We start from the raw sequence: 22,261 nt of genomic DNA on the forward strand, positions 1-22,261 counted from the left end.
GGCAGGAAGATTGCCATGAGTTTGAGGCCAGCCCAGACTACATAGTGAGACTGCCTTCAAAACAAAACTTTATTTAAATATTTAAAGAAAATATCAAAGTACTGATATTTAAATACTGTGTACCTTGACAGCAATTAGAGAGTTATTAGCACTAATAATTAGGCAGAGTATATTTTTAATATTTTTTAAGGATACACAGGGCAATGGAAAATAGAGATGCTTATAATTTAGACACTTGTAATATTGCTTCTTAATTTGCTTAACTTTTGCCTGTTTGAAACGTTCAGGGATATTTGTTATTTGGGAAATGGAAAACATACTAAGTGTCCACAAGACCTAATTTGGCAGTTATTTCAAAAGTATTGGAAATATTTCTTTTTCTAGACAGGGTGTCTCTGTGCAGTATAGATTGGCCTTAAACTCACTGTGTATCCCCGGCTGGCCTCCAACCTGTGGCAATCCTCATGCCTCATCCTCCCCAAGTGCTACGATTACAGATGTGCCATGCTCAGCTAGAAGTACAGTTTTTATTTCTTTTTCATTTTTACTTGAGCTTTGGAAAGGTGATGTTTTACATTTTTCAGATTATTTTCCTAGAATATTGCAGGGGAAGAATCAGGACGTTTTAGCATACTGAGTTCACAGCATGAATTTTGAAGTCAAACTTGGTTCTCTGCTTACTGAATGTCTTCAACCGATTCTTTAACTATGTCCCTCAGTTCTTATCTATAAGATGGATGTCATGCCAGCGTGTCAGGGTTCTCTGAGGAGTGAGTGAGATGATGATAGGAAATGTGCACTGTCTGTTGTGAGCGTAGACCAAATATATAATGAATAGTGATAACCAGCAACTAGGGGACAGATTTGGATGTTTTACAACATTTTATTAATTTGAAAATACCTTTATTTTTACTATAAAATGATCACATTATGAAAGAAAATTGAAAGGGTTCTGCAAAGTATAAAGAATAGCCTTCGAAACTTGTCTTAGTCAGTTTGTCCTTTGGGTCACAGTAACCGATACCCACAAGTGAACGGAGGAGAGGTTTGTTTTAGCTCACAGTTTACAGTGCGGTCCTCAGGCCCCAGCTCCAAGGCAGGAAGGCAGCGTGGTAGAGAGCTCTGGCAGAGGTAAGCTGCTCACACCATGACTGCCAGGGAGGAGAGAGTAAAGAGGCAAGCTAGAGGCGGAGGTGATGCACCCTTCAGAGCAGGCCCCCCTCCTAACAGCATATTTAGCTATAAATTCATAGCTGGACTAATCCACCAGTGAATTAAGTGCCCCATGAACCAGTCACTTCCCAAAAGCCTCACCTACTAACTCGTGAGACTTTGAGTGGCATCTAGCTATAAACCATGAAAACATCTCTGCATTTGTATACCTTGAGATGTGTACCTAAAATTTGCCAACCAGTAAGTCTACAGTTGGATGGTCTTGCTGAAAGTTCTGTGTAGGTCCAGATATGCTGTTCATGGTGAAGAGTGATCCTCTTAACCAGTGGGGATATTTCTCTTAGTTACTTGTGTTCATGTATTTGGTTGTTTCAGGTGGAGTTTTGATGAGACAGTGACACATTTCATCTATCAAGGCCGGGCAAATGATAGCAATCGAGAGTATAAATCTGTAAAAGAAAGAGGAGTACACATTGTTTCAGAGCACTGGCTTTTAGAAGTAAGCAACGCTCCCCCCGTCTTCTCTTTAGTTGGAAATGTGTAACATTTCAGAGTACAGACCAGATCAGCGTGTGTAAAGAAGTGTGATGACCTTGGTTAGCTGTAGGCACACCACGGCAAGAGCACCTGGTGGAGCACTACCTCATGGCTGGAAAGTAAAAGAGAAAACGGGATTTGGAGTCCACGGGCCCTGCAAGGGCATGTCCCCAAACACTTCCCACTTTTAGTCCCAAGCTGACCAACTCTCTGACACATGGGCGTTTGGAGGATGGTAAAGATCTAAATCGTATCACAGTACACATTTCCTTTTCTTTTTAATTCTTCCCCCCCCCCAGTACTGGGGATGCAACCCAGGGACTGCCCACATACATTTTGAGCTCTTTTTTTGAATTTTATTTTGACACGGGGTCTAAGTTGCCCAAGCTGACCTTGATCTTGCCATCCTTCTGCCTTAGCCTCCCAAGTAGCTGAGATTACAGGTGTGTACACCCAGGCCACATTTCATGCAGATCTGTAATGGGTACTCTTTTCGACTTTGATTACTTTTAGTAATTAAAAATGGTACAAATGAAAATTTTATAATTTGAGAATTTCACAGAAATTTTCACTGTAAACTAAAATTCTTAAAACTAACTTTGTGAACCTTTATCATTTTATAACATTATTTTGATTGTCTTTATTATCCTGCTTAACATCTTTATTTGCTGAGGTTTTGCCCCATCCTATTTTCAAGCACATCATTGTTTTGCAGTGTGCCCAGGAATGTAAGCATCTTCCTGAATCCCTTTATCCTCATACTTACAATCCCAAAATGAGCCTGAATATCAGCGCAGTGCAAGATGACCGACTCTGTAATGGTCAAATACTTTCAGCTGTTTCTGCAGTAAAGGACAGTGAGGTAGGTGATGTGGACAACCCATACCTCTCCCTAAGCAGAATGTATAATCATAGATCTCATGGCTTCATTTGAGGAATTACAATTTTTCTCTTTGAATAGCTTGCTCATTTGCCTATAGAAGAAAATGATGTAGACAATATGACTACCAGTAACAAAGAATCAACACTGTCAAATGGAAGTGGAAGGAATGATTCTAAAGGAGGTAAAATGTTTTAAATTACAAAAAGAAATATTTTTATAAATATATATCAGATATACAAAATAGTTCTTTATGTCAGATAAAAAAATAAAATTAGGTATGTTGCTAAATACTAGCAAAGCATATATATGAGGACTGATTCTGGATTCTATGCCAATTATTAAGTAATAATTTATAAAGTTTTAAATGATTTAAGAGTGACACCTGTAGAACATGTGATACTAGGTATTTTACAGAGTTAGTATGATACAGCTCTATTTCATTAAAGATAGGCGTTAATGATTTTTTTAAAAACTTACTAACATAATCAAGGTGCAGGAGGAAGTATGAAGAGTGTTTCTCACCCTTGTTTCACAATATTAATTGATCTTCCTAGAGCTGTTTTATGCATATACAGTTATATATACACTATATATGTTTTCTCTTTCCCCATCTTTTAAAAAACACATTAAGTGTGGACTAACATACACCCTCTTTTATTTCTGTGGTGCTTGAGGATCAAACCCACGGTCTTATGCATGTAGGTAAGCACTGTACCACTGAGTTACAGGCCCAGCCTGTGTATATACTGCCTTGTACCTTGATCTTTTTGTTTCATAGTTCAGCTTGGGGATTGTTCCATATTGGTATAGGCAAACCTTGGAGATGTAGTACTGCAGGCTTAGTTCCAGACCACTGCAAATGTCACAAGAAAGCCAGTCACATAAATTTTTTTGGTTTTTCAGTGCATATGAAATGTCTCCTAAATAGGCAGTAGTATTATGTCTTTTAAAATATGTGCATAATTTAAAAATACTTTTATTGTGGGCTGGGAATGTCATTCAGTGGTAGAGTACTTACCTAGCATGTGCAAGGCCCTGGGTTCCATCCCCAGCAACTTAAAAAAAAAAGTTAAAAGGAAAAATCTTTTATTGTTAAAAAATGCGAATGACCATCTGAATCGTCAGGGAGACATAGTTTTCCTGCTGATAGAGGGTCTTGCCTCTGCTAACGGATCAGGTCACAGTGGTTGCTGACACATTTGCCACATTGACTCTTCCTTTCATGAAAGATTTCTCTGTAGCATGCATAGTACAGCTTCTTTCCACATTGGAGTCAAACCTGCCTCTGATTTGTCCACTAAGCTTACATAATATTCTGAATCATTTATTTCAAGTGATTACAGCATCTGTTTTTTATTATAGCATCTCTTTAGAGTAGATTTCATCTCAAGAAACCACTTTCTTTGAGTACCAGTAAGAAGCAACTCTCTGTTGAATAAAGTTTTATTATTGAGCTTTTGATGTAATTTCCTCACTAAGCTTAATCATTTCTAGCTTTTTATTTACGGGTAGAGGTACAACTCTTCCTTCCACTTGAACAGTTACAAGCTAGTGTAGGGTCTAACTGGACTAATTTCAGTATTGCTTCTCAAGGAATAGGAAGGCTTCAGGAAAGAGAGAGGGAGATGGGGAACAGAAGCGTCAGAGATCATTGGCCACATATCACCATAACAGATATGAGTGAGATATGGCTGTGCATAAGGAGCTGCTTCAGTCTTTTTATTTTTTAAATTTGCCTAGTATTCATTGTATGGTGGCCTGCTTTATTTTGCCATCTCTTGTTGATAGGCATTTATAGGTTATTTTTAATTTCTTACTATTATGGTGCTACATTTAATAACTTTACAGATATATCTGCTCTCTTTAATAGATTAGCACCTTCTGTTTTCCTGACTCAACCTGTCCTACCAGAGCTTTGCCTGTGACTTCCCTAGTTAGTTCCACTCTGTTCATTCTAAAAGCATTTAATGTCTACTTCAGTGTCTATTTAAAAAGTCAAAGGACTCATGTGTAGTCTGTGTTTTGGGCGGCTACCGTTGAAAGCGAGGCACACACATAGATGGCTGTCTTGTATCTTAGAGTGTGATACATGCTATAAGAATGGGTCGGAATAAAAAAAAAAAAAAGAATGGGTTGGAAGCAGACAGGGAGCTCTACAAAAGGACTCGTCACTACAGAGCTTTAAAGGTCTTCCAAATTATTTCATAATCAGTTCTGTGGTAAGGGCTGCCTTATAGTCTGATAGTCTGTGGAGTTCATAGCCTTAGAACATTACTATAGCCTTTGATAATTATTTAGTAAATGTCAGGCCAATAAATTTATGTTCAACCAGATCTAGACAAAATAGTTGATGTGAGTAAGACACGCTCAGAAAGAGAAGTTTACTTGATTGGTATATTTGTTTCAAGCTCTAACACAGACCTTGGAGATGAGAGAGAACTTCCAAAAGCAGCTGCAGGAGATAATGTCTGCAACCTCCATAGTGAAACCTCAAGGACAGAGGACTTCCCTGTCAAGAAGTGGTTGTAACAGCACCTCTTCAACCCCAGAAAGCACCCGCTCCACTCGCAGTGGGCGGAGTCGAGTCCTCGAGGCGCTGAGGTATGGACCTGTCACCAATGGAAGAGGTGCTGGGTGATTTGAGAGAGGTACCTCAGTTGGATGAGTTAGTCTTTTTTTTTTTTTTTTAAATAAGCAGTAAAGCAGAAGTTTAGAATATTAAGACCAGTGAAGGTATTGTATTACTGGGCCTTATTTTGTCCACATGATGTGTAATATATTCCGTTATTCCTGTTGGTTTTGGCCTGCTGAATAGATTTTCCTCTTTCTTTCCCTTGCTACTAGCAGTGTTAGAATTCTTACTTGGAGGTAGGAGTCTGACATAGAGGTTTATCCCATTGCAAGCACTGATTCCAGAAAGAGACATGATTAATACTTTTTACTGCAAAACTTTCTCTTTGACATTTAAATATACAGACTTTCAATCAAAATATGTTTAAATTTATGGGAGAAATGTTTCAAAAAGAAAACATTTCCCAGGGTTCATTTTTTCAATAAATATTATCAAATTGATAATATCTATCTATTGAAAACTCAATAGATAGAAATGATTTTAAGATTTACTTTACCTTATTTGAAAATCCTTTGTTCTTTAGTATTAAACATTGAATACATATATGCACACACATATTTTAAAGTTATTTCTTATTGGAACTTTGTGTGTGTTTTGGACTCTGTAACTGTCTTCTAGGAAAGGTGATTGCAGTTCTTAAACATACTTATCCCATCATTCTTGGCACTTTCTGAAGCATATCTGCAAGTCCTCTTTTATTAAGTGTCTTTATGAAATGTGATAAAAAATTCCCGTGCTTTAAGTACACAAACATAACTGTCTGATACAGGAAAATTGTATGATGATTATTAGTGGATTATATCTTCTAGTTGATTAATTGAACTATTGGTTTTCTTTTCTGAGGCCAGTTCTTTATATCAGTACTGAGTAAATTGGCTTTTGTTTAATATATTGCAGTTCATGTTTTATCATTATAGAGAATTTAAATCCTATGCCAAGTCAGGGTAAATAAATATACTCTTGAGAATAAAAGTCTGTCTTCCTTGTTTTAGAGGCAAAGGAACTTTCAGTTCCCCATCAGTTGGTATATCTTGTTTAAAATGAGTTGGCGGGGATATAGCTCAGTGGTGTGAGTGCCTGCTTGGCAAGTGCAAGGTCGTGAGTTTAATTCCCGGGACCAAAAAAAAGAGAAAAGAAGAAAAAAATAAAATGCATATATGTGAAGAATATAGCTGGCATTCTATCATTTCATGTGAATTTGTTATGATTATACCATGTGATTGTACCAAAAAATTCAATATAAGGTTGGTCCACCTTAGATTCTGGGAAATACGGTCAGCAAGGGCCAAAAGACTTTCTGAGAAGGAAGCCTTTACAGTAGGCTTCTCATTTAATTATAGTTCTTGTAATTTCAAATGATTAAAAATACAACTATTCAGCAAAGCAACCACAATTTTCTAAACATCATATTTTATATAATGAAGAAATACAGGGTTTTTAATGTAGCAATTATTTTAGAAGTTTTAGAAAATTTGACAGTGTTGGCTAGGCATGGTGGTACATGCCTATAATCCCAGCACTCAGGAGGCTCAGGCAGGAGAATAGCTGTGAGTTTAAGGCCAGCCTGAACTACATAGTAAAACCCTGCCTCAAAAAAAAAAAAAAACCAAAAATTTTTACAGTGTTAAACTTTCTCTTTGACATTTAAATATACAGACTTTCAATCAAAATATGTTTAAATTTATGGGAGAAACGTTTCAAAAAGAAAACATTTCCCAGGGTTCATTTTTTCAATAAATATTATCAAATGCCTACTTGGTGCTAGATGGTGGACATAAAAAATGAACCACAGCTTTTACAGTCTTGAATTTTGTGCATTTGTATTTTGTTGTGGCTGTTGATTTAAAATTGTCATTTTTCTTCCTTAGACAGTCTCGTCAGATAGCACCTGATGTTAACACAGAGCCCTCCCAGAATGAGCAGATCATTTGGGATGACCCTACAGCTAGGGAGGAGAGAGCAAAGCTCGCCAGCAATTTGCAGTGGCCTAGTTGTTCCACACAGTACTCAGAGCTTCAGGCTGATGTTAAAAAACTGGAGGATTCTCCTTTTCCAGAGCCTCTGTGCGATTCAAAAATTGCTGAAAAAGGTAATAAGAAAGAAATGTGTATGCTTATATTAGGTACATGTTGACTTCTTAAAGATAAACATGTTGTATTTCTCTTGAGTTGTACATATAATTGAAAAACTTACTAGGTCCTTTTATTTGAATTTAAATTTAAGAGTCAGAAAAATAATTTATAAGTTGAGGTACTTTATCACAAGTTTAAAAATATATTTTGATCTTTAAATTTGGAGATTGAGGATTAGGCGTTGTTTGCCCACACCTGTGTGGCGCTGTTGTTCTTTTATCAGTGTTTTCTGCATTTATTTCTCTCCCTGTTACCTTCTCATTTGACTCTTCTGCATTCTACCCAGCATGTACTTACAGTTGTTGTTTGGATTTTATGAGCTCTTTTGCGAATTATCTTACCTTTTTCTTCCGTAATTTTGATCGTGTGTCTGTGTCCTGTGTCCCACCCCCTGCGCTTTGCATGGTGCTGAGAATTAAACCCAGCGCCTTCTCATGCTAGGCAAGTGCTTTACCCCTGAGCTGTATTCCTAGCTCCTTCTGTGAACTTGACCTTGAAAACATGCTTTCTTTTTCTTTTCACTTTTTCTTTTTCACATTGCATGATTATTTTCCTACACTAGATGTATAGACTTATCTCTCATTTTGTCCAAGTAAGGAATTGCTTTAATTTTACAAATTTGGGTTATACTTTACTGATGAAAGCTTAGTAATTATAACAAGGATTGGAGAAACCCAGGTAACACACTTGTCCTTTTTTTTTTTTTTTTTTTTTTTTTTTGGTTTTTCTCTGGTACCGGGAACCGAACTCACGACCTTGCACTTGCCAGGCAGGCGCTTTTTGCCGCTGAGCTAAATCCCCAGCCCCACACTTGTCCTTTTAAACTAATTTTATTGCATGTACTTACAAGCGCTAGAAATAGAATACTCTTGTAGTTTTGCTTTTCTGTTCATTTATTTTCTTTTTTATGAGTACATACTTACAGTACATAATAATCACATTTACGTGGGGAGTTTGTGCGTGTACATGACACATCTGAATTCTTGTTTGCTCCTTTCCCCACCCTTCCCTCTCTGCTCCCTCCAACTCTTGTTCTTTCCATGTGAAAAAGCTCTATTTCTCATTTTGTCTTTGATGCTCTTTAATCACTTTTTTCTTCCTTTCCCCTTCCATCCATCTTTTGCTCATCTTCCCATTTGAAAAAGACCTCCTTTCTTCCTGTTATCTAGCCTTTATTTATAGTTTGAGTTTCTCATGTAAGAGAAAGCATGCAATGTTTAAACTTGTATGCCTTGCTTTATTTCATTTAACATTATGTTCTCAAAGTGCATCCCTTTACCTGCAGACGCTTCAAGATTTATCGTTTATGGCAGAGTATAATATATCCATTATGTATAAACACCACATTTTATTTATCCATTCATCTGTTGACAGTGTCCAAGATTTAGCTATTAGGAATTGTGCTATAAACATGCATGTGTCACTTTAATATGATTTTAATGCTTTTGGGAAGATTTCTAGAAGGGGACAGCTAGGTCAAAATGAATTTTTATTTTTAGTTTTTTGGGGAATCTTCATACTGATTTTCATAGAGGCTGTACTAGTTTAATTTCTACTAACAATATAGAAGGCTCCTTTTCCCCCACAGCCTCATCGGCACTTGTTATTATTTAACTTCTTGATGATGTTACTTTCCGGAGTAAGAGGGTGTCTCAGTGTTATTTTAATTTGCATTTCTGTTAGGGCTAACCATGTGGAACATTTTTTCATGTATTTATAGATCATTTGTACTTCTTTTGAGAAGTACCTATTCACTTTGGTTGCCCATTTTTTTTATTAGGTCTTTTATTTGGGAGGATCTAATTTTTAAAAATTCTTTATATGTTCTAGATGTTAGTCCTCTGTTTGAGGAATAGCTGGTAAATTTTTTCCCCATTCTGTAGGTTCTTTACTCTATTGATTGTTTCTTTTGCTGTGCAGAAGCTTTTTAATTTGATCTGATCCCATTGATTTTTAATATTATTTCTTGTGCTGTCCAGGCTCTGTTTGGAAAGTCCTTGCCTATGCCTGTGTCTTACAGGAGTTGTACCTTTTTTATCTTCCAGCAGATTAAGTGTTTCTGTTTTAACATTTAGATCTTTGATAGGGTACTTCTTTTGCATGTACTTTTTACATGACAGAATCTGTGTTTAATCTGATCTTATATAAGACAGATAAGAGTGTGTCCCGGGATTTGTTCCTAATTATATTTGGACAGTGTCACATTGCAGCACTGTACTGCCCTCAGCTGTCTGTGATCCTGGAAACAAATGTGGGACTGAAGCCCTAAAACACCCCATCTCTGAAGAACTGGAAACTCCAACAAAAGACGATCACTTGATCCCTACGCCTCAAGCCCCAAGTATTGCCTTCCCTTTGGCCAACCCACCGGTGGCTCCACACCCTAAAGAAAAGGTATGTTGACCCTTGTTAATCTGCTACAGCCTTAGGATGTTGTTATGGTGTAAGAGAAGTTTGTTACTCTCAAAAGTGCATCAAATGATGAAAAAAAAGTCTTTGCATTAAATTATTTGTGTATTTGATAACTCAGAAAATGAGTACATTGTTACTACACCTGATAACTTTTTATGCTAATTTTTTCTTAAAACTCTTTCATTTTAGATTGAAACAATAGAGGAGACTCGTGAAGAATTAAAAAAGCAGTACATATTTCAGTTGTCATCTCTGAATCCTCAAGAACGTATTGATTATTGTCATCTGATTGAAAAACTAGGTACCAGTATTTTACCTAAAAATGACTCATTATATAACATTATTTGGGAGTTACATATAGTCAGTATCAATATCATTTGTAAGGTATGGAAACTGAGAAAAAGGATATGGGTAATTTGTCTAAGGTGATGCAGTGAGTCATGAGAGCTTTGATTTTATGATCTGCATTCCAAATCTAAAGTCACCAGGTAATGGGACTTAAAGATTTGAATTGAAACCAGCAATTAAGGTTTAATAGTTTCTTGTGTCAGAGCATTTGTTTATTGATGAAACCTTGGACAAAATCAGTGAAACTGTAGGCTTACAATAAAACCCCATTTTTATGACGTCCAGAGAGGAATACCTTCTTTTGTGAAATGACCCTTGGCCCTAATGGTCAGGCTCTCTACCTGCGTCTAAAGCGCCATACTGGAAGTGTGGACTGATGTGCTGTGGCTACACTGTCCCATAGGAATAGGACATGAACCAGTGTGCCATTTTGTGATTTCTAGTAGCTACATTTAAAAAGTAGAAAGAGCCGGGTGTGGTCACACATGCCTGTAATCCCAGCACTCTGAGGCAGGGAGAGGCTGAGGCAGGAGAATCGTTGCGAGTTTAAGACCAGACTGGGCTACAAAGTGAGCTCAAGGCCATCCTGAATTGCATAGCAAGACCATCTCAAAAAGACAATCAATCAGTCAATCAGTCAATAAAAAGTAAACAGATACAGTTGAAGTCAGCGTTAAACATGTACAGTATTTAACTTCACATGCAAGATATTTTCATTATGTAATCAGTATTTTATACATCAGTATGTATAAAATATCACTGATGTGTTCCAAGTTCTTTGTACTATTTTTGAACTCTGATACATATTTTAGCATATTTTAATTTGGATTAGCTGTACCTCAGGTATTTTGATTGCCACAGGTGTCTTAGTTGCTACTGTATTATACAGAGTAGCTCTACAAAGTTAGAAAAATTACAGTATGGCAACTTAAGCTGATAGCTTGACATGAAGAGATAAAGCACTAAGAAATCGTAGGCCTAGATATGTAGCTGAATGGTAGACAACTTGCCTAGCATGTACGAGGCCGAGTTCTATTCCTAGCACTACAGAGTAGAGAGAGGAGTGGTTGGCAAAGTTTTGATAATTCATACTCTAGAATATACCCTGTTTATGGGTTCATCTTACTGCTTTATCTACTTTTGTAGTTAAAAGTTTAAACGTTTTAACATAAATTGAAACATTTGAAATATGAATACATATGTCAGTTTTCTTATTTAAATAGTTCACTGATTTTTGTTTATAAATAATTTCTATGCATAGTTAAGATTGCATTTTTTTCCATGAAGCTGAAGGGACCAGGGATATAGCTCAGCAGCACAGCGCCTACCTGGCAAGCACAAGGTTCTGATTTCCATTTCCAGTACTCCCCCTGACAAAAAAAGAATCAGTAAAGTACAACCAGTTTTTCTCTACATAAGGTGGGGTAGTGATGGAGAAGCAGTGCTTCGATCCCAGCTGTACACACATTGTTGTGGGACACCCACTGCGAAATGAGAAGTACTTAGCTTCCGTGGCAGCTGGGAAGTGGGTGCTTCACCGCTCCTACCTGGAAGCATGCAGGACTGCTGGCCACTTCGTGCAGGTGCGTATGCGCATTCCTGTAGAGAATTAATCCCCGCATAGACAGTACCAATCTTCTGAGATTTCTCAGTAATAAAGTAAGAAAAAACAGTTTACAGAGTCAGATTTTGGCTTTTATTCAGTTTTTAAATTATTTATTACTATTAAATTATTCACTTTTTAAATTAATTGGAATGTTAGTGGTTCTTAATTGAAGTAACATTCTCTTAATATGAAAAAGTTTCAGCCTGGTGTGGTGGTACATGCCTTAATCCCAGTACTCTAGAGACTGAGGTAGGAAGATCATCGCAAGTTCAAGGCCAGTCTGGGCTACAGAGTAAATTCAAGGCTAGCTTGAATTACATATTAAGACCCTGTCTCAAAGGGAAAAAAAGTTTCAAGATTATTTCATTGTAAGCTTTTATCTTTACGTCTAGCCCATTAAATATTAATTTAATTATTGTAAACTGACGGTCAAGCAGCATGTACCATGTTTTGTTTTGTTTTGGGTTTTAGAGACAAGGTCTTGCAATGTAGCCCAGGCTGCCTACAAACTTGTGATCCTCCTGCCTCAGCCTCTCAAGTGCTGGAAGTACAGTTGTGTGCTGTGGAGGACCACCTGGACGACTCTTCTGAAAAGAAGAGCAATTCTCTCCATTTGGGCTGACCCTGACTTTATTTCTGTGTGTTCATATATACAGAGCTGGCTAGGACTGTTCCTTATGCCTTCAGTTGGCTTTAAGCAATGCAGATCGGTCCAGCCAAGGTGATGATGTGTAGTATTTGAAGCAGACAACAGGGCAGTGTTTTTCTACCCCTCTAGCTCCCAAATAAAATGTGTGAGCCCGAGCAAGATGGAGAGCCATGCTCCACGCGTCACCTGGGATCAAGCCTTGAGATAAGAGGTTGTGACCTTCCAGGTCATAAAAGATCACACATCAGAGCTGAAGCATCAAGCCCAGACCATCAGATACTGCCTCAGTTGTGTCATTCAGATTACTCTTTCTGCATATCCTTCTCTCTGCATATTGCAGAGGTGATTTCAGGCCTCCTCCCTAGCGCAGCTCTCTGCACTCACATACTTCCCACCGTTCTCACAGTCACTCATCCTCAAGCCACTTCCTTCTTTATGAATTAATAAAACCCAGGTTCAGCCCTGGTTCAAAGCCTGTGTTCTGGTCAGTTAGGACCCCCTTGGTTCCCCACCATTTTAGATATATGATTGTGTCTTTATTTATTCCTTGGGTTGCATTGGGAGTGGTAGATTGGAATTAACTTGTTAGAATTCCAATAACTTTTCCATGGGATTACAAATACAAACTTCCCAGACTATGATGACTGGGAAGGGCTCCCTGTAATGTGCCACCACACCTGGCCACCCATGTAGTTTTTGAAGTTTTTAGTCAGGGATTGAATATGAGGGTCTCTTCTGTAGCCAGATAACTGAGTTCATACTTGCCTCCTCTGAGACCATGTCCTTCTGTGAAGTCACTCTTACAGCAGCTGAAGGCTGGTTACCTAAACATTACCAGGTGCCAAAGTTGCCGTATGTTTTTAGAAATACATGTAGTATCCTTCTGGTTTGTCTTAAAAGCTTAATAAGGATCTGGGCATTCTGGTGCATGCCTGTAATCCTAATGCTCAGGGGCCTAAGTCAGGATAATTGGGAGTTCCAGGCGGGCTGGGACTACAGAGTTTCAGACCTGTCTCAAAAAAAAAAGAAGGAAAAAAGAAAAGGGCAGATGTACTTAACTAAATTAATATATATCTTTTCCATGCACTTAACTAAGTTAATATATATCTCTTCCATGCTCACAAAATATTTACTTATTAAATAGTATGGGTTTGTTTGTTTGTTTTGAGACAGGATCTCATTTTGTAGTTCAGGCTGGCCATGAACTCACTATGTAGCCCAGGGTGATCTCAAACTCAGGCCTTATCTGTCTCTACCTCCCGAAGTTCTGGAATTACAGTCATGTGCCACCACACCTGACTAAATATTATGTTTACTATTTGTGGTATTCTGTTTTTATGATTGAATGTATAGCTCATTGGATTGAAGGTTCCTTGAGGGCAGAAAGCTCTATGTAGCTCAATGGTTCCATTTCATTTATGGGACGAATTCTCTAGGAAGAAGACTATGAATGGGGAAGCAGCTCCATACTTGAGGTGTTGACTGGCATCAGTGTACAACAGCAAAAACTAGCGCTTGCAGCAATGAGATGGAGAAAAAAGCTCCAGCAAAGACAAGAAACAGGCATTGTTGAGGTATGAACACATATGACTATATGGATAATATAAATGGCATTCAATATTGTGACTGTTCCAGTTTTTTCTTAAGAGAATATACCTAATCAGTATGCCTGTCTTTTATCCCTTGGTTATGTTTAGATTGGACATTCTAAGTTGAGTTTGACATTAATTCCTTTTTCTTCTAAATGCAGGTTAAATGTTTCTGTTGAGACATTTAGTGTTTTACACATTCCGATTCTACTTTAGCACATGGTTAGAGATATGGATGTAGGTTCAATCTTCTGCACATGGATAGCCAGTTTTTCCAATACCATTTATTAGAAGCTTTCCTCCAGAGTATATTTTTGGCCCTTTGTCAGTGATTAAATAATTGAATATGCTTGAGGTTATTTCTGTATCCTCTGTTCTATTTCATTGACCCACCTGTCTGTTTTGGTGCCAGTACCATGCTGTTTTTATCATAGTAGCTTTGTAACATACGTTGAAGTCTGGGATTATAATGTCATCTGCTTTGCTTTTATTACTCAGGGTTGGTTTTGATAGTCTGTGTCTCTTTTGATTTTATATAAATTTTAGGATTGTTTTCTCCAGTTCTGTGAAGAATGCTCTTGAAATTTTGATTGGGATTGTATTATCTTGATATCAGTTTTGGAAGGATGGCCATTTTGACTATATTGGTTTTGCCTATCCAGGGACAAGGTGTATGTATTTTTCATTTTCTGATGTCCTGTTTGAGTCCTTTTTTAGAGTGCTGTAAAGGTCTTTCACTTTCTTAGTTAGCTTAATTCCTAAGTATTTAATTTTGTTGATGCTATTTGAATGGTATTTTTTTCCTAATTTTTTTCTCATTAGGTTCATTATAAGTGTACAGGAACACTTGCTTTTTGTGTTTTGACTTTATATCCTGCTATGGTACTGAATTTAATTATTAGTTCTAAGAGTCTTTTGGTAGGTTTTTGGGGTCTTCTGTGTAGAGAATCATGTCATCTACAAATTATGATAATTTGACTCTTCCTATACATCCCTTTTATTTCTTTTCCATCCTTTGCTCTTGCTAATGTTTCAAGTACTATGTTGAACATGAGTGATGACAGACATAAGACATTCTTGTCTTATTCCTGATTTTACAAATTCTAGCTGCCCCACATTTAATGTGCTGGTGGCAGTAAATGTGTCATAAGGGCTTTTGTCAGATTGAGATAATATCCTTCAGTACTTATTTCTGTCAGTGTTTTTTAATCATAAAAAGATACTGGCTTTTGTCAAAGGCTTTTTCTACCACAATTGAGATGATCATTTCATTTTTTTCCTTGCTTCTGTTTATGAGATGGATTAAATGTATTGATTTGGGTATGTTGAACTGTTCTTACATTCCCAGGGTAAAGCATCTACATTCGTTAAAGAGATTGGTCTATAGTTTTCTTATTTAGTTGGATCCTTGTTTGGTTTTGGAATCAGGGTAATGGTAACTTCCAGGAATAGCTTTGGGAATACTCCTTCCCTTTCAATTTCATTAAAAAGCTTGAGGAGTATAGTGTTAAAACTTCCTGAAGTTTTTGTAGAATTCCCGTGAACCAATCTGGACCTAAGTTTTCTTGGTTGTAGGTTTTTTTCTTTATTACCACTTCAGTTTCATTGCCTGTTACTGTATTATTCAGGGTTTTTTTGTTTGTTTTATTAGTACATATTTGCCATGCATAATGATCACATTCATCATAGAGAATTTGTACTTGTACATAATATATCTTAATTCTTTTTTCCCATTCCCCTCCCCTCCCTCCAGACCTTCTTCCCCTCCGCACTTACAGAAGCTTTGTTTCTATTTTTGCCTACCATTCTCTTCTTTTTCCTCCCCCGCTTCCCTGTTCCTACTTCCCAATATCTATTCTCCATTTTGCTCTTTATTTTACCCTTTGAGTTTATCACATAAAAGAAACAATGTGATATTTAAACTTGTGTATCTGATTTATTTCACTTAAAATTATGTTCTTAAAGTGCATCTATTTACCTAAAAATGATTCAGGTTTATCCTTGGTGGTGTAGTACTCCATTGTGTATGGCTTAGTTACTTTTCTCCCATTGCTGAGACAAAATACCTGACACCCAAAGTTAAAGGAGGAAAGATTTATTTAGCTCACAGTTTGTAGAGGTTTCAGAGCATAATCAGCTGGCTCCAAGGCAAGGTGGCATGGCAGAGGGGCAACCATTCATGGTGGTGAAAGACAGAAAAGCAACAAGAGCAAAAAGGAGAAACAGACCTCTTTTCCATCCCTTATATTGTATGCAGGCTACCTGCCCTGGGCAGTTGTGGCACTCACACCCTCAATCCCAGCACTAGACAATGAACCAGTCACAAACTCAGTCACAAACTCAGCCACCTCTGAAAAATCCACCCACTCCCTATGAGGCTTTGTGAGAACATCCAGACACAAACCCTAACAGTGTATAAATACCACATTTACTTTGTCTGTTCATCTGTTGATGGGCATATGGGCTGGTCCTAAGAGTTAACTATTATAAATTGTGCTGCTATAAACATGAATATGCATATATCTCTTGTGGTATGATGCTTTTAACTCTTTCAGGAAGATACCTTGAAGGGGAATAGCTGGATCAAATGGAACCTCTCTAGTTTTAGTTTTTTGAGGAATCTCCATACTGATTTCCATAGTGGTTGTACCAGTTTACACTCTCATCAATAATGTAGTAGGGTTCCTTTTCCCTCACAGCCTCATCAACGTTCATTATTGACTGACTTCTTGATGATAACCATTCTTTCTGAATGAGATGGAATCTCAGTGCTGTTTAGATCTTCTTGGTTCAGTTTTAGGAATTTGTGTGTATCTAAGAATCTACCTATTTCTTTTGAATTCTCCAGTTGGTGTACAGGTTTATGAAGGGGTTGTTAATAATCTTTGATTTTGCCAATGTCCATTATGATTTCATCTTTTTCGTTTCTAATTGCATTCATTTCTCCTTTTCTCACCCTTGTTTGGTTAAATTGGCCAGTTGTTGGTCTGTTGTGTTTATTTTTTCAGAGAACCAACTCTTGATTCATTAATTCTTTTGGGGGGGTCTAAATCATTGATTTCTACTCTGATCTTTATAGTTTTCTTCCCTGTACTAGCTTTGGGTTTATATTGTTTTTGTTTTTCTAGGACCTTAAGGTACATAACTAATTTATTTATTTTGTGATAAGGGCATTCACAGTATGAAATTCTTTCTTAGGACTGCTTTCATTGTGGCCCATAAGATCTGGTACGTTGTACTGGCATTATTTAGTTCTAGAAGCTATCTTATTTCTTCCTTGATTTCTTCTGTGACCCGTTAATGTTTCCCTCCTTTTATCCTTAAAATAAAAAAAAAAAAAAGAGTGTGTTGTGTATAGTGTCCACACATTTGTACAGTTTCTGTTTTTCATTGATTTCTAACTTTATTGTGCTATGATCTGACAGTATGTACAGTATAATTTCAGTTCTTTTACATTTATGGAAGCTTTTTTTGCTGGCTGGTATGTGGTCTGTTTTGGAGAAAGTTACATGTATTACTGAAAAAATTACTCTGGTGGAACATTCTGTAGATATTTAATTAAGTCTATTTGTTCAAAGGTTTTGTTCAACACTGATATTTCTTCGTTGAGTTTTTGCTAGTTGATCTGTTTGTGTTAGTGGGTTTTGGGGGTCCCTCCACAGTAATTATGTTCGTGTTTGTCTGGTCTTTTATGTCCAGTAGTACTTGTTTTATAAAGTTGGGTGCACAATTATTTGGTGCATGTTAATCATTATCTCTTCCTGTTGGATTATCCCTTCAATATGGAGTGACCTTCTTTGTTTCTTGATCAGTTTTGGCTTGAAGTCCAATCAGAATATAGTATAGCAACACCTGGTGTTTTTTTTTTTTTTCAGGTTCCTATTGCATGATAGGAATTCAGACCAGAAAACAAAATTGAACAGTATGCTGTTTACAAGAAACATTTGATTTTTAATCTGAGGGGTTTTGGGGTGGGGTTGCCATGACCTGTGCAGCCAGTAGGATCCTGAGAGGAGGCAACAAGAGATTAAGAAAAAACAAGAGATTAAGAAAACAAGACACACAATAAAAGGAAAGCTGGGACCAGGTGGGCCCTGACCTCTCTGATGGAGCAGCAGTGACAATCCAGAACTGTCTGTGTTTTAATTTATATATAGTAAAAAGGGGGGAAGTGCATGACAGAGTCAGAAGTGCAAGGTTTTAGTGTTTTTGTTGAGAACACTGAAAGTGAAACATTTTTGGAGCTGTCTGTGCTGTAGTTAACAGGGAGGAACACTAAGGCCAGACACCTGCTGGACTGACTTTGCTCTAGTCCCAACAACTTGTTTATATGGTTTGCCTCTGGTGCTCAGCATTTTTGGGGCTGGCCTTGCTGTAGCCTCAGATATGTGGTCTATCTCCAGCTCAGCTGCTCTCCACAGTGATTAAATATGTTTCTTGTAAACAACATACTGTTCAATTTTGTTTTCTGGTCTGTTCTACTAGTCTGTCTTGTGATTGGGGAATTCAGACCATTAATATTGGGAGTTGTACGGATACTTACTGACTTATTTGTCATTTTCTATTTTCCTGTTGCTGATTCCCTAACTTTCCCTTCTATTTAACTGCTCACCCTGCCTGGTCTATTCATTCTATTAGGCCTTTGTCATTGTTAGCTTTATTGTCTCTTTGTAGGATATCTCTGAGAAATTTTGAGTGGCTGGTTTTGGTGGACATGAGTTTCTTTAGATGCTCTTTATCATGAAAGTATCTTATTTCATCACTTTTGCAAGATATTTTATTAGCTTCTGTTTGAAATTGTTTTAGAATTTGAAACATTTTATTCCAAGCTCTCCTGGCCTTCAGAGTTTGTTTTGAGAAGTCTGCTGTAATTCTAATGGTTTTCTCTGTTTCATTGATTCATTGCTTTTGTCTTCCTGCTTTGAAGGTTCTCTTCTTTTGTTGGACTTCTGGGATTTTGATTGATGTGCCAGGGAGAAATTCTTTTCTGATTGGGCCTATTGAGGTTCTATATGCCTCATTTGTCTGTGTGTTAAGTTCTTTTTCCATATTGGGAAAGTTTTCTGCTATTATTTTAGTGAACAGGTTTTTCTATGCCATTTGTGCTGTCTTCTGAATTTTTACTAATGCCAATCAGTATTAGTCTTTGTGTCATCCAGGAGCGACTGGATCTATTTTTTATATTCTTTTTGTTTTCAGTATCTGTCATTAATCAGTCACTAACAACAGCAGCTATGTCTTCTAGTTTTGAGACTGCCTTCACATTGGTCATTTCTGCTGCCCATACTTTCAATAGAATTTTTAATTTCCTGAATTTCTATTTGTAGCCCTTTTGTGATCTCTAAATCTTTTCTGTGCTGATCATTCATGTTTTGCAGTATTTTGTTTAGCTCTTCTAGCTTTTTATTATTGTCCTCTATAGAGTTGCTGTGTGTTTTATTTGATACAATATATTTTTACTGATATCTTCTGTGAGCTTTCAAATGCCTTATTGATCTGGGGTTTTTATCTCCTGTGACAGCATTTGAATAATTCGGCTCTATGGCTTTTGGTTTCCTCCCTTCAATGCTCCCAGCTCAACTTTGGGGGAGTAGGAGTTTCTGGAGGCATTTTGGTAGGCTGTCTTCACGTGTGTACGTGCGTGCATGCATGTGTGTGCTTGCAAGTTGATTGTAGTGAAGCTTTGTTTCTAGGATGGTAACTTGTTTAATTAACATCTTCTTTTCAGTGGGGGCTGAAAAGAAGGGCATGGCTAACTATTAGCCTTTTCCTCTGTCTCAGGTTCCAGCCACTTCCATTTACTTGAGATGGGAGGTTACAGTATATTTATCCCAGTACCAGTTCTCCAGGAATGGGCTGCTATATTGTTAATGACCCCAAGGCAGTCTGGATTTGGCATCCCACAAAAACCAATTAATAACAACAGCTATGTTACCTTGGCTATGTTAATGAAGTCAGCACCAATTATATCATCAAATACAAACCGCATATTGATAAACCCTAAGGATCAATAAAGTACCACCTTAACACACTCCTGCTGGCTTGAACCACTGGTGGTATGTGTTCATGACTATCCCATTGGGCACTGACTTATTTCTGACATTGCCTTGTTAATTACCTGAATAATTTCTGCCCAAATTAAATATTGATAGTATTCATAGCAATTAAATTATTACAGTGGTCAACAAATCTATTTTATTAAACTTATTCATGAATAATCTAGTAATAATTCTCCAAATTTTAAAATGGAAATCTTTCAAGTACACTATTGCTGGTGTATGTAGTACACATTTACAAATGCTGTAGCACAAATCAGCTGTATAACTTTTTATACCATTTTAATGTTTTCCTTAAGGAACTGTAATATGATGGCATCTGGTCTGCTAAATCAGCGCCTTTCTTTGCATTGTTATAATCAAAGGCGCCCCGAGAAGCAGTACAAGCCACCTGATGGGACAGTCATGCATGTACCACCGGGGTTCAAGCAGGTAGGAATGATTAAATTCAAATCAGAACTCTCAGCAATGAGACATATGAATTACAGCTTCATTGCGAACTTGTTAAAGAGGCTATCTTAGCCAGCCTGGTGGCATCTGCCTGTAATCCCAGCATTCAGGAGGCTGAGGCAGGAATATCTCTGGGAATTTATGGCCAGGCTGGCTACATAGTGAATCAAGATCAGCCTGAAACTACATAGGCCTTGTCTTAGAAAACAAAAAAATGAAAGGCTGTTTTTTTCTCTAACGTATAGTTTTGGGTCCTTTGTCCAGAATTAGATAGCTATTGTTGTGTATGTACTTAACTCTGTTCCATGGGTCTACATGTCTTTTTTGTGCCAGTATCACACTGTTTTTAGTACTACGGCTTTGTAGTATAATTTGTAATGGGTATGTTGATGCCTCCAACCTTGCATTTTTTGTTCAGGATTTCTTTGTCTAATCTGGATCTTTTGTGTTTCCATGTGAATTTTATGATTGTTATGTCATTGGCGTTTTGATGAGGATTACATTAAATCAGTGGATTGCTTTTAGTGATATGGGCATGCTAACAACATTACTTCTGCCAATTCATGAACACAGAATTATTTTCTAGCATTCTGATTCCATTATTGGTGTATAAAAAAGCTAGTGGATTTTTAATGTTCATTTTATATCCTGCCGCTTTGCTGAATTCAGCAGTTCTAAATTTTCTGGTAGAGTCTTTTTTTTTTTAAGGCTTTTTTATACAGGATCACATTGTCTGCAAATCATACTCCTAACAGTACCTGTGATTTTTTGCATCAACAGAAGTCAGATGTTTCTGTTTTGTGTTATAATTTCAAGTATCCTAAAGTACTGCATACTCGTTTACTCTAAAATTATACATTATCAAACCCATTATTTGTTCTTATATTTTAATGCATTACTATAGAACATATCTATTATAGCAAAAATTTATTTTTAATATTTGATAACTTTCAGTGAATTTGTTGCCTTTATCCTCTGAACTTAAAAAGGAAAAGTACCCAGCCGGTACAGTGGTGTACACCGTCACTCTGACAGTGTGAGACAGGAGGATCACAAGTTTGAGATCAGCCTAGGCACTTAGCAAGACCTATCTCAAAGTTAAAAAAAAAAAAGTGCTGGGAATGTAGCTATGTGTGGGGTCCTGTGTTCAGCTCAGTCAGTCCTGGAAAAAATAATTACCATTATGGCACCAAAATTACATCTCAATGCTGTCATTTAATTAAAAATTTACGTAGAGGGTAGGCATGTTAATACAGACTCGTAATCCTGATTACTCAGGAGTCCAAGTTTCAGGCTAACATGGGCAATTTGGGAGACCTTGTCTCAAAAGAATAATATAAAGGGCCAGTGATACATAGCTTAGTGTTTCTGAGTTCAGGAAACACTTTTGTTAACAACAAAAAAGAAAATGAAAACAAATTATTTAAACAAGGGGCCCCCTAAGTTTCACCAGACTTCAAAAGGCTAAGAAGATCTGAATTAAAATAATCTTAACATATTACAGGTAATCAGATATCTCCAAATCTTGTTAGTCTTGATTCTCTTTCCTTTTAAAGCAATTCAGCTGTTCTGTTGGCTTCTGGTATGTCTTATTCCCTAATTTTTTTTTTAACTGGGTGTTCAACCCAGGGCCATTGCCCCGAGGTATATCCCCAGTTCCTCTTTGGTTGGTCTACATTCTGTTTCTGTCCAGGGTGACAGGTCCCCAGAACGAGGTGCCCTGGATGAAAAGAAAAGCAAAAGAAAAAAAGAAAAAGGAGTGGCATAATTCTGGGATCAGGGGCGGACTGCAGT

The 22,261-nt window shown here is 37.2% G+C and overlaps 1 protein-coding gene across 7 annotated transcripts in view; it reads left to right on the forward strand.

Annotated features, from left to right (window-relative positions):
- Topbp1 (topoisomerase (DNA) II binding protein 1) overlaps nucleotides 1-22,261 on the forward strand; it is a 67,309-nt gene that overhangs the window by 37,955 nt on the left and 7,093 nt on the right. For 5 of the 7 annotated variants that reach the window (XM_013505749.1, XM_013505751.1, XM_013505750.1 and 2 more), the window contains exons 17-25: nucleotides 1,549-1,672; nucleotides 2,426-2,572; nucleotides 2,672-2,774; nucleotides 5,002-5,194; nucleotides 7,094-7,314; nucleotides 9,555-9,751; nucleotides 9,959-10,070; nucleotides 11,537-11,700; nucleotides 13,809-13,946. In XM_013505749.1, the coding sequence (XP_013361203.1) occupies nucleotides 1,549-1,672; nucleotides 2,426-2,572; nucleotides 2,672-2,774; nucleotides 5,002-5,194; nucleotides 7,094-7,314; nucleotides 9,555-9,751; nucleotides 9,959-10,070; nucleotides 11,537-11,700; nucleotides 13,809-13,946 (1,399 nt within the window). Of the gene's footprint in view, nucleotides 1-1,548; nucleotides 1,673-2,425; nucleotides 2,573-2,671; nucleotides 2,775-5,001; nucleotides 5,195-7,093; nucleotides 7,315-9,554; nucleotides 9,752-9,958; nucleotides 10,071-11,536; nucleotides 11,701-13,808; nucleotides 13,947-20,316; nucleotides 20,450-22,261 lie in introns of all 7 variants that reach the window. The other 2 variants (XR_264253.2, XM_005406815.2) reach the window with 2 other exon arrangements.

Source organism: Chinchilla lanigera, unplaced genomic scaffold (genome assembly GCF_000276665.1).
Source record: "Chinchilla lanigera isolate Chin_1 unplaced genomic scaffold, ChiLan1.0 scaffold00100, whole genome shotgun sequence".
Classification (NCBI taxonomy): domain Eukaryota; kingdom Metazoa; phylum Chordata; class Mammalia; order Rodentia; family Chinchillidae; genus Chinchilla; species Chinchilla lanigera.